The sequence below is a fragment of the Protobothrops mucrosquamatus genome, unplaced genomic scaffold (genome assembly GCF_001527695.2).
Source record: "Protobothrops mucrosquamatus isolate PMUCROS unplaced genomic scaffold, P.Mucros_1.0 scaffold4726, whole genome shotgun sequence".
NCBI lineage: Eukaryota > Metazoa > Chordata > Lepidosauria > Squamata > Viperidae > Protobothrops > Protobothrops mucrosquamatus.
The window spans coordinates 39,887-57,664 of NW_015390618.1; the positions used below are offsets into that span (position 1 = coordinate 39,887).

At 38.3% G+C, this 17,778-nt stretch overlaps 1 protein-coding gene across 1 annotated transcript in view; it reads left to right on the plus strand.

Moving 5' to 3' along the window:
• Positions 1-297: 297 nt before the first annotated feature.
• Positions 298-17,778, plus strand: part of LOC107299251 (olfactory receptor 8H1-like) — a 20,053-nt gene continuing 2,572 nt past the window's right edge. Inside the window, exons 1-4 of the mRNA XM_015828613.2 lie at positions 298-379; positions 1,762-1,916; positions 15,252-15,382; positions 15,985-16,918. Coding sequence (XP_015684099.2) covers positions 298-379; positions 1,762-1,916; positions 15,252-15,382; positions 15,985-16,918 — 1,302 coding nt within the window. The remainder of the gene's footprint in view (positions 380-1,761; positions 1,917-15,251; positions 15,383-15,984; positions 16,919-17,778) is intronic.

Sequence of the window (17,778 nt, forward strand, 5' to 3'; positions counted from 1 at the left end):
TTCTATATATCTACATGTTAGTCCTCAAATCAAACAAAACAAGTTTTTCAATATGGCAATTATTCATTGGAAGATGGAGAGTTCAGTTTATGAGAACGGCAATATCTTCTCTGAAGGGATCTTATTCAGAAGCTGATGAACTACTGGAAACGCTACAGGCAAAGAAACTAAGGAATTAAGATCCAAAGTGTAGTGGACATGTGGTTTCGGGCCTGGTTCCTTCAAAGCTGCAGTGCAGAAACACTAATAAACACTTCTTGGTCTTGAAAAATTATAAGATTTATTTATGAAAATGTTATGGCTATTCCTACTAGTGCTACTGATGTTCTCATTCAAAAGCGTTATGAAGCATGTTCATACTTGCAGGTGTTACAGGCATGTAAGTTAAACATATCTATGTGACATTGAACCATAGGTATTTAAAGAAAATCTGATACCCCAGAGATTTATTTCAGTCTTTGATCAAAATAAGATAGCAACTGGGCAATACAGAATTAATGATGGAATTATCAGGTGCTTTTATTTTATAAGGATAACCTATAAAATTAATTCTCTATAAAACACTTATCAAATTAAGCACTAAAAACTGTTAAATAGATGAATCTATGAATCCATGCTGTGAAATGAATATTAGTGGTAGCTATAAAACTAAAATCTATAAAGCCAGAAACTATAATATACCATGAAACATTAATAAAATGTGTTAAAACTAGTGTATATACACATGTAGAGTTCCATCAATGCATAAGCTGACCCTCAATATTTTAATTAAATATTGAACCAAAATATTGAACCAAAATATTAACCAAAATGATGGAAAATATGCCATAGGCCAGTGGTTCTCAACCTGTGGGTCGGGACCCCATTTGGGGTCGATCGACCATTTCACGGGGGTCGCCAAGCAAGGCTGTCCGCCATTTTTTTTGTTTGTCATTTTTTTTGTACGCCATTTTTTTCCCCTTTTCCGGCGGGTGCCTTACCTTCCTTGGGCTGGGCCAGCTGGTGGTCAGCCTGCTCCGTCTCTGCCGCTTGCCAGCTACGCCTTGGCTGGCGCAGGGGGCGGAACCACGCATGCGTGGCGCTCCCGGGCAGGGAAAGTCCTCGACTTACGACCGGCTGGGTAGTCCTCGACTTACGACAGGTTTAGTCCTCGACTTACGACCAGTTTAGTCCTCGACTTACGACCGGTTGGGGTCGCGGCATTAAAAAGGTTGAGAACCACTGCCATAGGCGGATAAACTGCCCTCATTTTTCATGGAATTTTAGTTAAAAATTGGAAGGTCAGTATATCTGCAGATGGACTTATAACATGAGTATATGTCCTAGTTTTATTGTTTCATGGTATTCCGTGAAGACTTTTAATACTTATTGAGCAAGTATAAATGCTTGATTAGATCGGAATAAGCACCGAGTACTGAAAATTAAAAAAGGAAGTTTCTAAATTAGAATTGGGATTAAATGGAACATGAGAGGACTTATAGCAGAAAGTACCCCAGTTTGCTTTGGTTTTGTACATATATATCATTACCAAGAGAGAATGATGTTTTTAATGATGCATTTGGGTTTCAGGTTTTATTAAATCCAGGTGTTAAAGGAAGTTTCCAGGAGACAAGAGAAGGAAATGGACTAGAAAGAATATTCAAGTACTAACCAGCAGTGGAGAGTTGCTGAAAAAATGTAGCATGGTATTACAAGGAAAGAATAGCAGGTAACTCATTAGTCTCCTGCATTCTTTTTAGGTTATAGTCTTACCTATTTTAGATGATAAGGAAGATGATTGTTTTAATCTAAATGTCCTGTTGATCTGGTGCACATCACAAGACTTGTCCATACTTAAGCACTTGCATTCCATGGAAATGAAACCACTTTCAGAAACTTATTTCTGGATTTTTGCCTCTTCCTTTGTTTTGAGCACCGTAATGGCCTGGGGTTCTGTCTGGACTACATTTATTATGGCACCTGATTGATGGATCCCCCTTTTTTCTTTACCCTTTCCACATGCGCCAAGAAAACAAGTACTAATGGCATGTGAATTTCTTTGATGGACCTCCTTCACTGACTCCCTTTTTCATTCCTTCTTGCCTGGTACATTGGTGGACCAGAAACAAAGCATCCGTTTTAGAATTTTGTTTTTTGTTTTTTAAATCTAGAAAGAATGGCAGAGCTTTTGTCAATCTCACCTGTTGTTGTTTTTTTTAAGCTCATTTTATTCCATCAGTGAACTAGCAGAGTCCCTGCTTCTCACTTTCCACCGGTAAAGTTGTAAAAAAGGAGAAAAGATGAGAAAAGTCCAGTGTTTCACTAGTCTACCAGAGAAAGAAATAAAAGACAATGTTCATTTCAGAAGGGGATAAGCAAATTGGCAGCTCAGAAAAACTGGCCATGGAGGAGAATGATTGATAACTGGGAGGAAGGATTAAGTGCCTGCTACAGTACTCATCCTAAACAAATAAGTGAGACATCTCATCACCCAACATCTAGTACATCTTTGGAACTTGAATGTGCCCTGTGGTAAAATCTTTGGGCACCCTGATCAGGAAAAGCAATGGAAGTGAGAGCATATCACATTATTGGTCCTGTGAGAAAACCAGTCTGCATTTCTGCTGTTGCTATATGGCTGGCCATGTGGATGCTTTTATTGCACACCAATATGTTTTTTTAAAGCATCAGCTGGAGCCCGGGGCTTTATAGAATCTGGTGACCCAGTATTAGGGATGATCACTGAAGGCTGGTTGATGGGACAGAACAAAGATATTGGTTACATTTGATCCCTCACATCCCCATTCGTATATCCCCCTGTCCATCCATTATTGTAATAGCCTCACCTGTCCTCATCCCATCCCCAACTCTGCCTTCCTCTGCCCCTGCTCCACTTCTCAACTCTCTGGCAACTGGGATCTCTCAACCACTACCCACATTTTCCTCTACTATACACCCTCCCAACTGTTTCCACCAGAGACACTCAGCACCAGGGAAGTAAGACTACAATAAAAGGATCTGTCAAACCACTAACACTCTAATACCTTTCTCAATACACTCATTTATCAGCTTCAATTCTTCCCCAACCACCAAACCTCCAGATTTGATTCAAGTAGAAGCAATATCAAATTCTAACCAAAAGATTGGCTAGCAGCTTCCACTGTACAACAGTTGAAATTGAGGCATTAAAAAATGTAAGAAAGATAGAAAAAAGTCCAGCACCACAGGCCCTATATATACTTGGTATAGACCCAGGCCTCAGCTGCCAGCTACATGCTTCATCAGGATCCAGGCTGACAACACACAAAATTGTTTAATGTGGCTTGTCTCCTGTTAGCACGAGTCCATCCTCCTGTACTCCTGGGTCCAAAATTTATTCGGTAATTTTTTTGCCATTCTTAGTGGGACTGCCTTTAGTAACACTAACCTCACATCCAACCTACAGTCTTTGGGTCACTCACAGCAGCACTGCTCTGCCAGGTCAGCTGATAAATCTATTATGTCAGTGATGGGAAAATTCCAAAGTCTCCCCACTATCATTGACAGCCAACATGTCCAAAGCAGGGCCAGGCCAGGCTCTCAGGCAGAATCCAATATAGAGACCAGGATCCATTTTCTACCAACTCATCTCCATTTATTTCTTTGGCCATCATTTAACCTTGATGCTTCCATGGGACAGAGACAAAGGTAAATCTTACTACATTGGGCTCTGCCTTGGATTTCTTCCATAGTCTGGTCTCCAAGCTGGCACAGACTCCAGCTCCAGATCAGCTCCATTTTCCAGCCAACTTCCCAGCCAATATTGCCAACTCCATCATCCTTTCAATTGGCTCCAGCTATTCCAACTTTGTGGCCTGCTTTCCTGGTGCATAATGCTCTCTACCACTGATGACACCTTTCACTGAACAAAAACCTCTGATTCTCTTTACCTGGATGCACTGTTAGGAATTACTGCTTCTTCCATCCGAGTGAGTAAACACCCTGGACCACAATATTTGTGGTAACTCCCGAGCCCCAATTATACATTGCCTTATCTACAACTTTGTCATTCAGATTAAAGCCAGCATGACATGACTAGAAGTTCTCAAAGTTTTTTAAAAAATAACAAAACAGGGGAGATCTGGGAATTTACAGCCAGTCAGCTTATTGTCTGTTCTACATTACCATACAATTGGTGATATGTTAATCAAATTAAAAATACTAGGTTCATGGAGGGATAAATACCTCACCATGGATTCTACATCAGTAAATCATATTTTACAAATGTCTTCGTTTTTCCATGTATAGATGCAAGCAAGAAGGTGAATAGGATTATGTTTTACCTATAAGCCAGAAAAAAAGTCAAGTAGAAAATAATTTAAGTGCATGGGAACTGAACACTTTGCACACAAGAAAAGGCTATAATGTGTAGTAAAAAGACAGCTGACCTGGTTGTGTAAACTCATGCATGACCTAAATAAAGTTGTCAGGGTTCATTTTATTTCCTGTCTCAAAAGGCACATAGTAAGATTGACTGGGAAGATATTTAAAACAGTGGAAAGGAAACTGTCCTTCACACAGTGCATAATTAACCTGTTGTATTCGTTATTAGAAAAAATGACAATAAAAATAGTGCCATAAAAAACAGTATAGAAACAGAAGTTAAGATAGGCAAGAAAATGATAAGTGAGCACCTGCCCAGCCTAGACGAGTTCAAATCACCAGGACCAGATGGATTACACCCCAAGGTTCTCAAGGAACTGCAGGTGTGATCTCAGAACCACTGAACTATATTTTTCAAAGATCTTGGAGCACTGGGGAACTACCAGAGGACTGGAAAATAGCTGATGTAGTTCCCATCTTCAAAAGAGGGGAAAAAAATGGACCCAGGAAATTACAGACCTATCAGCCTGACCTCAATACCTGGGAAGATTCTGGAAAAGATAATCAAACAACGAATCAGCGAACACCTACAGGCAAACAAAGTCATTACTAAAAGCCAACACGGGTTTGTCAAAAACAGATCATGCCAGACAAATCTTATTGCATTCTTCGACCAAGTGACAAAATTAGTGGACCAGAGGAATGCTGTGGATATAATTTACTTGGACTTCAGTAAGGCATTTGGCAAAGTAGACCACAACCTACTACTTGAGAAGATAGAAAAATGCGGGTTAGACAGCACCACCACCAGATGGATCCGTAGCTGGCTGACCGGCCGTACTCAGCGTGTGGTCCTCAATGGAACTGCATCTACATGGAGGGAAGTGTGTAGTGGGGTGCCCCAGGGCTCTGTTCTGGGCCCAGTGCTCTTCAACATCTTCATCAACGATCTGGATGAGGGGATAGATGGGAAACTCATCAAATTTGCAGACGACACCAAGCTGGCAGGAATAGCCAACACTCCAGAAGACAGGCTTAGGATACAGGAGGATTTGGACAGACTTGAACACTGGGCGCTATCTAACAAAATGAAATTCAATGGTGAAAAAAGTAAGGTTCTACATTTAGGCAAGAAAAACCAAATGTACAGGTATAGTATAGGGGGTACCTTGCTCAATAGTAGTAACTGTGAGAGGGATCTCGGAGTCCTAGTGGACAATCACTTAAATATGAGTCAGCAGTGTGCTGCAGCTGCCAAAAAGGCCAACACAATGCTAGGCTGCATTAACAATCAAGATCACGTGAAGTATTAATACCACTTTACAATGCCTTGGTAAGGCCACACTTGGAATACTGCATCCAGTTTTGGTCACCACGATGTAAAAAAGATGTTGACACTCTAGAAAGAGTACAGAGAAGAGCAACAAAGATGATTAGGGGACTGGAGGCTAAAACATACAAGGAACGGTTGCTGGAATTGGGTAAGTCTAGTTTAACGAAGAGAAGGACGAGGGGGGACATGATAGCAGTGTTCCAATATCTCAGGAGCTGCCACAAAGAAGAGGGAGTCAACCTATTCTCCAAAGCACCTGAAGGCAGGACAAGAAGCAACGGATGGAAACTAACCAAGGAGAGAAGCAACCTAGAACTAAGGAGAAACTTCCTGACAGTTAGAACAATTAATCAGTGGAACAACCTGCCTTCAAGAAGCAGTGAATGCTCCAACACTGGAAGTTTTCAAAAAGAGACTGGACAGCCATTTGTCCGAAATGGTGTAGGCTTTCCTGCCTGAGCAGGGGGTTGGACTCGATGACCTCCAAGGTCCCTTCCATCTTTATTATATTATTATTATTATTATTATTATTATTATTATTATTATTATTATTATTATTATTATTATTATTATTATCATCATCATCATCATCATCATCATCATCACTAATTTTAATAGCTTTTAAAAAGTGAGATTCATAAATTCATGGAGGGGATAGATAGATGAATCTAGAATGTTGATAAGTGGAGTTGGAGATCTACCATTCTCCTACTGTTGTTTTCTTGCAAATGAAGGTTCAGTGAAACCTCCTGGTAGGATGGAGTGTGCCTCCAAATGCTATTTGCAAGAAAACAACAGTAGGAGAGTGACAGATCTCCAATGCCACTTGTCAGCATTCTAGATACATCTGGTTGGCCACCGTGAGAAATGAAATGTTGGATGAAGACTGGCCTTGAATTCATAGAGTTTGGTTGTCCTTAATTCCTTATGTGCATACGGACTCAAGTGTGTTGCTACAGGTGTAGGGAGGGCTTAGACAATACAAATGAAGAACAGAATCATTAAACCAAAGTGGTCATAATGCACAAGGTAGGCATCTTCCTCTTTTCCCAGAACATCATTTTCAGATGAGTATTAACTCCAGAGAAGTAGCAGCTGCCTTTTTCTCATTTAAAGTAATGTCTTTGAAGCTAAGTTGATTTTTAATGATACACCAAGGAGCCAATTTGCTAGAACTTTCAAAGTTCTTGCATAAGTTTGATAATGGCAAGGTGGCAAGCACGAACTTTTTAATCGTGCCCAGAAGGACTTATTAGGATAGCTGGGAGCTGACATTGTCACCGAAGAGACAGGTCAACTACATTCAGCTGATTACCTCAAATCCAGAGCTATAAACACCCAGAAGAGCGAATCCCTGGGAAGGTGATTTCAGTTTTGCTCCCAGAATTGGGACCATTAGATGAAGCCATGTAAAGTCTCTGTGGGATCAGTCTTAGCAGCTAAGGAGGAAGTTCAAGAACATCTGAGCGTTTACAGAAAAATCCCTGAGAGAAATTTGTAAGAAGTATCTTAATTATGCAACCTTTTACTATAAAAATTACATGTCTAAATATTGTTCTGTCAAATAAAGTTGAAGGAATAAAAGTTGAATTTGAATACCATTCATAGTAGCCAAACATTCCATAGTCTGTGCTTGTAATTTTTTCTATCCCCCCCCAGCCCACCCCTGACCCAAAGAATGATGTCAAAAATAGATCACTTTAATTGGGAGTGTCATATACAAAGCATCTGTATGCAGATTAAACTATGTGGTGCTTAAGTGGCAGATGTTCAGAGAAAAAAGACATTAATTTACCATACTTAAAATTGAAACATCAATTATATCCTCATCAGGATGGGAACAGAGCCTCCCAGTATGATAATAATAAAAAAATCCATCTTGCAGAAAAAATACCAAGCACTTTCTGACCACAGTTAGCTTGAGTTATAGGTGTTATGCTAGCTAGGTTTGCATGTTGCATTGACTACCATCACCCTCTCCAATTGGCTGAGTTTGAACAACCTGCTAAAATAAAAGTAATCGAACTTCATTGTGGTTTAATGTAAATCTATAAGCCAAAATGGCTTCATTTGCATAACATGGTAGGCCAAATTCAAGTCATTGGAACCCAGAGGCCTGGTGTCTATGAGATCCGACAAACGACTAACCAGCAATATTTTATCATTAACCTATGATAAGATACTGCTTGTTGGTCTCTCACCTGAAGTCTAGCATGACAATGATTTAACAAAACCTGGCTAGAAAAGTTAATCTGAGATCAACTCTCCTCTCTGCCCATGGACGCAAACGTGGAGGGCTATATTGGGAAGACAGTAAGTCTGCTTTAACTTTATATTCTCCCAATATACTTCATATCTAACTTCTGGTGTCCAGAAAATATTTTTTTATTTTTCGATCCAGAAAACCTCAACTTTTTAATCAATGAAGACATTATGAAATGTAAGAGCTTCAATCCCAAATCCTCTTATTCAGCACTAAGGCCTATTAACAATGAACTGCACCTGAGATTATTCTCAATACACACATACAGATTTGTACAGTTCAGCCTTCTTAAACAATGAAAGCCAATTCTCACGCAGCTAAAACTAACAGCCCAATACCAGACCAGTTCATCACCAAACCAAGAAACAGATGGAAAATATTTCTCCCACCCAAAAGCCAGCAGCTTCTAGATCAGGCATGTCAAACTGCCAGCCTGCAGGCCGGATGCATCATACTTAAACTGCGCCCACCCCATTGCCGGCAATGGGAAAAAAGTCACGACACATCACGCAACATCATGTGACATTGCACGTTTGACATGCCTGTTCCAGATAGTTGTATCAGGCAGAAGAAAAAATATTTTGAAGATTATGAATTTTATATTTCCCTGTAAATAAGACTTGCATTTGATATACAACAGTCTGTGATTTTGGGCCACTCACTCTCTCTCGGCCCAACTCATCTCACAGGATAGTTGTAGTGGAGAAATTAGAAGGAGGAAGGAGTATTAGATATATTTATTAATTGATTCATTCATTCATTATTTACTTATTTATTTTAATCCCACCTTTAATATGAGTTGGACTGAGAAAGTGAGACTGGCTCAAGGTCACCAGGCTGGGACTAAGGCTAGACTATAATTCACAGACTCCTGACTTTTAGGTCAGCACCCTAACTGATTTTCAATATGGCTCTCAATATCTCAATAAAATATGTTCCCTGATTTGAGTTACTTATAGGAATAATAAAAATGGGAAATTAAAAATCTATATATTACAGTTTTTGCAACTTTGGAAATCTATCCTTGCAGTTTCATGCCTAGCCAGTAAAGAGAAATTTAATACAGATTCCCACTAGTGGTAAATGCTCAAGTGAATAGGGTTTGGGCAAGTCTTCCACAGTTTAATGACTTTTCAGATGCATGTTTAAATTAATGAACTGTTTAAAAAAAACATTCTGTAATTTCACTAGCAATCATTCTGAATTTTTGTAAAGAGTTCTGAGTTGAAATAATTATGAGAGTGAGACTGGGCTTTCCTTTAAAAAAAATCCCTGCTCTGGAAAACTTACAATATACATACAGAAATAAGAGCAACATGAGAGAACAATAATTGAATGGGGGAGGAAAAAGTGAAATGTGATTTGCATACAAAATACAATTATGTTATTTAGGCTTAGTTTCTGAGGGGGTGAAGACTAGGGACTTAAATCAAAGACTTCACAAGTGAAAGCTTTTTTTTTTTTTTTAAGAGAGATTTACTTTTAAGGAATAGTTATTACCAGCTCATAAATCCTATCTCGGCTTCTCTTAAATCACCAGAAACATTGCATTACTAGATGGATCTTGGGTGACATCTAGCGGTTGTTCAAAGACAGTATTTGGTCTTTTTAATCAAAAGAAAGTGGAAATCTTTGAACCATGTTTAGATTTTAAAGCTTGATGTATTAGGGAAGGAAATTGGGTTCATAACACTACGTAGCTTTTGGTTTGGATACCTTTCTTAATCAAAGATTTATAATATTCATACTTCCTCTTACAATTGCCATACTGAGCACTGAAAACATACCAAATTGTTATCTACTTTTACATATTTTCACAAATCAGCATTAACAAAACTCATAAAATTTTCAGCTATATTCAGAGGTGAGTCAAGCTTCCATTTGTCTTTAATTTTTCATAAATATTCCAGTTACCAAACCAGTCCCAGATTAATAGCAACAGAGCCACCTTCAATATTTATGAATTATTGGCCATTGCTTTTATTTGTTGTATGTTTTTCCACTAAGAGCTCAGAGCAAAATACTGTATATAGCACTCCATCCTCCAGTTTTTCTCAACAACCATTCTGTAAAATTGATCTGAGAAATACTGAATACATTTTCATGATTGTAGGTAGACTTGAACTTGGGTCTCCCCAGTTCTATCCTGAACATTTGCTCACATCAGTGAAAGTCAGTTGGATTATTCTTTTTATTTTTTAAAGGCTAAGCTTGGGCTAGCTGTGTACATTCTGAGAATGAATCTCCATCTGCAAAAGCCTTGAAATTGAAACTAAGTTGGTGGTGCACGCTCATATTCTGCAGGGCCACTTCCAAAACATTAGACTGCCCAGCATACCGTCTCTGCATACTTTCCTTTCCAACCTATTAAAAAGATTTTGCAACAGACACTTCAGCTTTTCTGATGCGGTGTTGGAGATTTGAATTCAACCACAACCCTTGTAAAATATGCTCCTGAACATAAACAGAATGCTGAAAGAATACTGAATAATCATATAGAAGAATGTCCCATTAAAAATGCTCATAATTTGGTAATCTGGGATGTAAATATCAACTTTGCCCAGTTATTCATGGATGCTAGCAGATGTTCTACCAACATCTTGAGGAGAGAGAAGCACAAATATAGGCAGGGAGGGAGTTTTCTCTTAAGTACAGGGCAAGGTAACCACTGTAACAAAGGCTAGGTAAGAAACAGACACGGGGCCAAGGCATGAAGACTTTTCCCTTCACTGATATTTTGCCATTTGACCCCATAATCAAATAGGCCCCCAAGTGCTAAGAGATGTTGCCTATTTGCCCTTTAGAGCAGGGGTGTCACACTGCTGGCCCACGGGCCGGATGCGTCATCCAGAAGCCGTGCCCACCCCATTGCCGGCAATGGCAAAACCAGCCCGATATGTTTCGCGATGTCACGTGACATCGCGAGTTTGACATGTCAGCTTTAGAGGGAATCATCAAGCTGAAACACTTCCCTGAGAAGTGAAGACTTTTCAGTAGTTGGAATCCCTTATTCTCCTCACTAGAAAGGGTTCTAAGAAGCTCTGTATTAGGGTTGGCCTTGGCCTAAACATCCATACAGTTTGCAGGTCCTTGACCAGTTCTGTATGCAGACCAAACCTTGATGATGTTACCTAGTTTAGTTAATGAAACATCTGCAAGAAAACAACCAAGCTCAGAGAGCAGTAAGAACCCCTTAGACCAGGGGTGTCAAACTCGCAACATCACGGGACGTGTCACGACATATTGCAACTTTTTTCCCATTGCCGGCAATAGGGTGGGCATGGTTTTGCCATGACGCATCTGGCCCACAGGCCAGCAGTTTAACACCCCTGCCTTAGACCAAGCCTTCCCATTAGTCCAAGCACTACCTACCCCAGTTTCTCAACCTCAGCAACTTTAAGATGGGTGGATAGGCCCAGAGTATCCCAGCCAACATGCTGGGAGCTGCTTGAACTCTGGGAATTCAAGTCCACACATCTTAAGGTTGCTGAAGTTGAGAAATACTATACTATACTGAAAATGACATACTGTATACCCAGATTTTATTTATTATTTATATCTTATATACACATGCATACATTAGGTGACAAGAAAAAAAGAGACCAATCAAAACTGTGGGGATTTTTTTTTCTTTACAGCATATTTAAGCATGTAAAACTAGATATATGTTAGAGGTATGATCCTATGATTCTATACCTTATTATTTGTACCATATAGTTTTAACACTTTTTTATTTATTAACTACTGCTTACAATGCAGTCCATGTTCAGTGACTAAGCCCAGTGGCACTTATTTCCGGGCAAATGTATACTTTTCCTCAGAAAAGACTGTAAAAAACAAGAAACATTGCTTTTTAACTTGGTTAAAGCTGGCCAACACTTAAAGCTTGAAGTGAGTTTAAGGATATGTGTCACCAAAAGAACAAATTTATGGGTGTACCTTCAAGAATCTATAATATTGAAGCCCAAAAAAACTTATCTATGTGATGTCAATGCAAAAACATTTTTTAAGGATGCTAGTGGAAAATGTTTGGAAACGCTTTGGGATCCAGTGTAATGCTGTGGCCTCACCTTGTTCAGTTTACCACTGGCGGAATAAATGTTTGCAGTTTTTTGGTTAGTAAAACTCCCTTGACATTCAAGCAATAAACTATGTCTTGTGTTCCTCATTGTCATACATGACCAGAGAGGTGTATATATTTGGCCCTTCGGGGAATGTCCCTTGTGTTCAATACCCCATGAGCAGAAGATCCAAGCTCTGGTTAAATATTGTGCCAGCAAATCTTATTTATTCTTGTTTCTATTTACTCTAAGTAAAGACTATAAGTCTGCATGGCAGAAAAGAAGACAAATAACACAGAGCATTTGTGGTTAGTTTGAATCTTTCCTTCTGTTTTATCTCTCTCTCCTTTTTCTCAGTGGTCAGCTTAGGGAGGGGAGTTGTTGCTGTTTCTTTCTGGTATATTTAGTGGAAATTAAGCACTTTTACCAATGTAGAAGCTCCTTTATTTTGATCAAAATATGCTTTCACTCCAAAACCTCATACCGACCCTTTTTTCAGTCTTGACACTATATAGTAGAATATATTGTAATAGGTAATTAATCTGTTTTAAAAGTGATCAAATACAAATAGAGGCTGTTCTTTTGAAACTAGATGGCTATGTCTAATGTTATTCTAAGTTCTATTTTGTTTGGAAGAAAGAGCCAAAAGAGGAAATATCATTGCTCTGTATATTTTCTTAACTAGATAAATAACTTCTGAATTCAAGCAAGTATAAAGGAGCTATGTGAGCAGTATGTGTGTGCGTTTGTGCATGTGTGCGTGCATGCATGTGTGCAAATGTGTGTGTGTGTTTGTGCATGTGTGCGTGCATGCATGTGTGCAAATGTGCATGTGTGTGTGTGTTGCTTCAAAGATTTTTTTTTTTAAAAAAAGTCATTTTCCAATAATTACAGTAATGGACAAATTTATCATTATAATAGATAGGATGGTTCACAAAGTCAAGAATTAATAGTTTCCCCAGAGCTGTGGTTTCTGTCCTATAAATTGCAGGTCTAAGCTTTCTGCTAAAACATGCAAGTTTTAGCAGAGTTATAGAACAACATTGGGAATAGATACCAGAAACAAGACTACATCGTCATATTAGAGTCTCCTGACTAACAGTTTTGAGGCTGTTGTGTCATCTGCTAATTCATTGAAAATGCTACAGTCTAACCAACATCTGAAACCAGAATAGGTCTCCAGAGCCTGTTTTTCCACATGAGAAATCCCTCATTTTTGAGCAAACACGCTTCTTTCTCAAAAAGCAAGGTAAGTCTCATCTTTTCATTGCAAAAGCATGTTATGTGAGCTGCTGTAGCATGGTAGCAAAGAGGCTGAGTTAGAAAGAACGAAATTCAGTTCAAGTATCACCAGTGCCAGGAACTCATTAAATGACCTTAAGCAATCTCTCTTTCTCACTCTCTATTTCAAGCCCCTCTCCCATGTATCACACTAATTTGTCTTTATAACCATTCAGATGGATTATAGCTAGTTAGTACTGGGAAAGTGCTTTGAATTTTGGAAAGTATGAACGAAATGTTGGCTTATGAAAACTCAACGTCACAAAAAATGTCACATCTATGTACCCAGGGTTCATGAGATAACAGAAATATCTTTCACAATTAAATGATCTAGTGGATAGAAGTCATATTATCTATCTATTTATTACATCATAAACTATCATACTTTTTGTTTACTATGGTTTGTGTTCAGCCTTTCTGTTGAAAGACATGTTCAGTGGTATATGTTCTCATTTTCAGACTGAAAAATTAAGGTACATTGACCTCGTCTATCAGTAGCTATCATGTTATTTGGTATCTTGAGTCAGTTTGACAGAGTAAGGCAGACACATACACTCCTTTTTCAAATAACTTTATTAAGTCTTACATTTATACAAAACAGAAAGTAATGCACACTGCAGAAAGTAAAGAAATATAAAGAAAAAAATAGTTTAATACAAATAAAAAGAAAGACAAGAAAAATAATATAAAAGGAAGAATAAAGAAAAGATAAGAATATAACAAAAAAGAAAAATATATAAAGAAGTAGTTTCCTTCTTTGTCTCAAAAACAAATAAATAATTTTAACAACCCATCACTTTCTTTTCAAATATAACAATCTTTTCATTCTGAATCACATCAGCAGACAAATTCTTAATGCCATGTCATTCAGTCCTAGTCAGCAAACGTCCATTAAGGGTTACCAGAAAAATATCATATATTTTAATTTTGATCAAATTAAGCAACTTTATATTCTTTCCCTTTATTTTTAACCTTTAATCCCTCCAAATAATATTCTCAAACTTGATTTTTTTTTTTCTTCCTTCTCACCATCTTACAAAATTTTAACAGGTCTCTTGTAAATTCAATATAGGAAAAATATCCAAGTCACTCTCCTGCTTGGTAGATTGTATGTCCTTTTAATTATTAAAACATCAGGCAGTTTCATTTGTATATCCAATATTTCATCTTTTTCCAGATCATTCTTGGGGCTTATCATTATTAAATCCACATTCAAATCTATTTCAGTCTTATCCACTATAACTTGTTCCTCGTCCATACCATCATTCACAGCGATGTTAAGGTATTTTGTTCCATTCTTGTTAACAAGTCAAATAGGTGTTTTTTTCTCCTTTAATTGTAATGTTTATTTCTTTTTACCTCCCACTGGTGAAAAACCTTCAAAGTCCCATCCTATCATGTTGCAGGGGATTGTGGGGAGATTTTTTTGGAATTTCAAAACATAAATCATTTTCCTGTGGGAAAGATTCATTCAATTAATTTGAAAATCCTGTTTCAGGTCAATCTAGACTCTTAGTCCATTTATACTACAAAAACGTCATAATAACCTTTTGATGTGTATTCCCCAAAATTGCTAAGTCCTTAAAATAGCACTTTAAATTTCTTTCATGAAGGATTGAAGAAAACTTATCCAGCGAATGCCATCAAACTTGCTATTCCAAAAATTATTAATATTTAAAAAGCAGTAAAAAGTTAATTCAAAATTGATTATGAGGCTCAGCCACACTTTATGTTCATATACAGTAAGATATATTGTGGACATAGATGAAATCCCTCGAATCCCAACCACTCCACTCACCGGCTGACTGCAGAAATCTCAGTTCTTACAGTCTACTCACAATGAACACCTGGCTGGAGTACATGTGAGCAATTCCACAATCTCTCCTTTCTCCAGAGAGATTTTACCAGCCAGGATCTATCCTCTAACCTATGGCTGGCAATCTCAGATGCAATTCTTTCCACATTCCTTCAGGGACGTCTAGGTCACCATACCCTCACCAGAAATCCACAAACACACAGTCCTCATGAGCTGCTGATTGTGGATGTCCCAAAAGAGCAGGAAATGATTGTTGACTTATTTTTATTTTCCTCCAGCACAGGAAAGTATGTTGTACTAAATGACATCAGGCAGTGGCCAGTCATCTCAGTGCTGCCCACATTAGAAGCGTGGCAATTTGGTTTTCCTATTGTCTGTCCCACGTGAGGTCAGTGGGAGTTGATTCCAAACTCCTGGAGGTGCCACTTTGCATATTCTTGCTCCATATTAACAGATGAAACTTCAAACAGAATTTCTTCCTGGACTTGCTTAAACTACCATGGGTTCATCTGGATACCTCTTACATGCAAATTGCTTTACTGTTGGGTAGCAAATTTTTCCCATCATGATTCTGTAATCTTAAACAACACCATATTTATGTAAGCTGCAAGTAGTACTTATTTCTTTGGAAAACATGTCTCTATTCTTACATCTCAGGTAAATTTATTTATTTATTACATTTCTACACCACCCATCTCACCTAACTGATGCTGGGGAGTTTACAACAGGGAAACCATGGAATTAGAATACATAGGCAAATTGGACTGAGAACAGCATCAGGGCAGAGGCAACAGATGTAATCAATGTAAACAGAACTTCATTTTTAAGCAGGTCTCGCTTGTAATATATTGTGAAAACTGAAGGAATTTCATTTTAAATCAATTAACAGATTGCAGACTCTGGAAAGAGATGAAGATGGAAACTGCACTCTGGTGGCAGAATTCATTCTCTTGGGGTTCTCAGAATCTCCAGAGCAGGACCCTCCATTGTTTGCTGTCTTTCTCATGATCTACATCACCACCCTGATGGGGAATCTGGGAATGATTATATTAATCAGGATCAGCGCTCAGCTTCATACCCCCATGTACTTTTTCCTATGCAGTTTGTCTGCGGCTGGCATCTGTTATTCCTCAGTTATCACCCCTTGGATGCTAACGAGTTTTCTAACAGGTTACAAATCAATTTCCTTTGGTGCATGCTTTGCTCAGCTCTACTTTTTTGCGGCCTTGGTGTGCACGGAATGTTTCCTGCTGGCCACAATGGCCTATGATCGTTATATAGCCATCTGTAATCCCTTGCTCTATTCTACAATTATGTCACAAAACATCTGTGCCACATTGGTTGCTGGTTCGGGTTTCCTCGGCTTGACAAATGCCATGCTAACAGTACACTTTTTAAGCAGTTTACATTTCTGCGACTCTAACATCATCAGGCATTTCTTCTGTGACACTCCTCCCCTAATAGCACTTGCCTCAGATCACCGTGCCATTGAAATGATCATATCACTTATGGCTGGGTATACCATCCTTGCATCCTTGGTCATCAGTCTCCTATCTTATACCTTAATTCTGTCCGCCATCCTGAAGATCCGTTCTGCTCAAGGCAGGCGTAAGGCCTTTTCTACTTGCACATCTCACCTGACGGCAGTCTCAGTCTTCTATGGGACTCTGATATTTACCTACCTTCGCCCAAATACCAGCTACTCATTGGGCCAAGATCAAGTGGCCTCTGTCTTCTACACAGTGGTGGTGCCTATGTTGAACCCTATGATCTACTCTCTCAGAAACAAAGAGGTGAAAGAGGCTTTCAAGAAATCAGTTGGAATGAAATGGGTTTGGGGATAAATGTATAACTACTTCAATGATAATAGCAAATAACAAAAATTGAAATAATTACAAATACAAAAATGAAATGACAAGAGAATTTAGAATATTATATTATTTTCCTTATGTTGTTATCTGGTGAGCATGGCTTCCAATTCTCACACGTATCTCATTTGTTTAAAAGATAACCCTTAAACTGGGCATTGCAAAACCATTGAACTACCTTCAATGTTGTGAAACTTTTCCTGTTAACTATAACTTGAAGGGCTGAGAAAGCCTTTAACCATAGAAGTTCTCAGTTCCCAAAGTACTGTAAAGTTTAACAGCAGGATTATTTTTCATAATGGAATTTTCAGGAGGATGGTATTCTCCTGTGGGTTTTTTAATTTGAGAATTATATGAGAGTATACTTATGTATGTATACTCATACATCTTGCTTAACTTAACTGTCTCCAAATTAAAAATGGACCAGAAGTTCTTACCCTAATCACTGCTGTTATCAGAGGGCCTTTGTAACCACCAAGTTAAAAATAACACATCCTGCAGTTCCCAATCAGATCAAAATTGTACACCCATGCTTTGTTTCATGCATGGCAGATTGTCTCATGAGAGGATGGTCTAGAAATCTCTAAAATAAGTAATCCTACTAAATAATCAAGTGTATTTTTATTTCTTTAGGTTCTAAATTATCCTTCAGATCTCAAGCAGTTTTCTTCATGTTTTAAAAATGTCCTTTATTTGATTTAACCAAAGAAAAAGACACAGCATGCATATTGATATTGATATTGTGTATGTGTATTTACGCAAAGGTTAGATTAAAGAATTATTGTTCAATCAATCAGAATAGAGCTGGAAGGCAC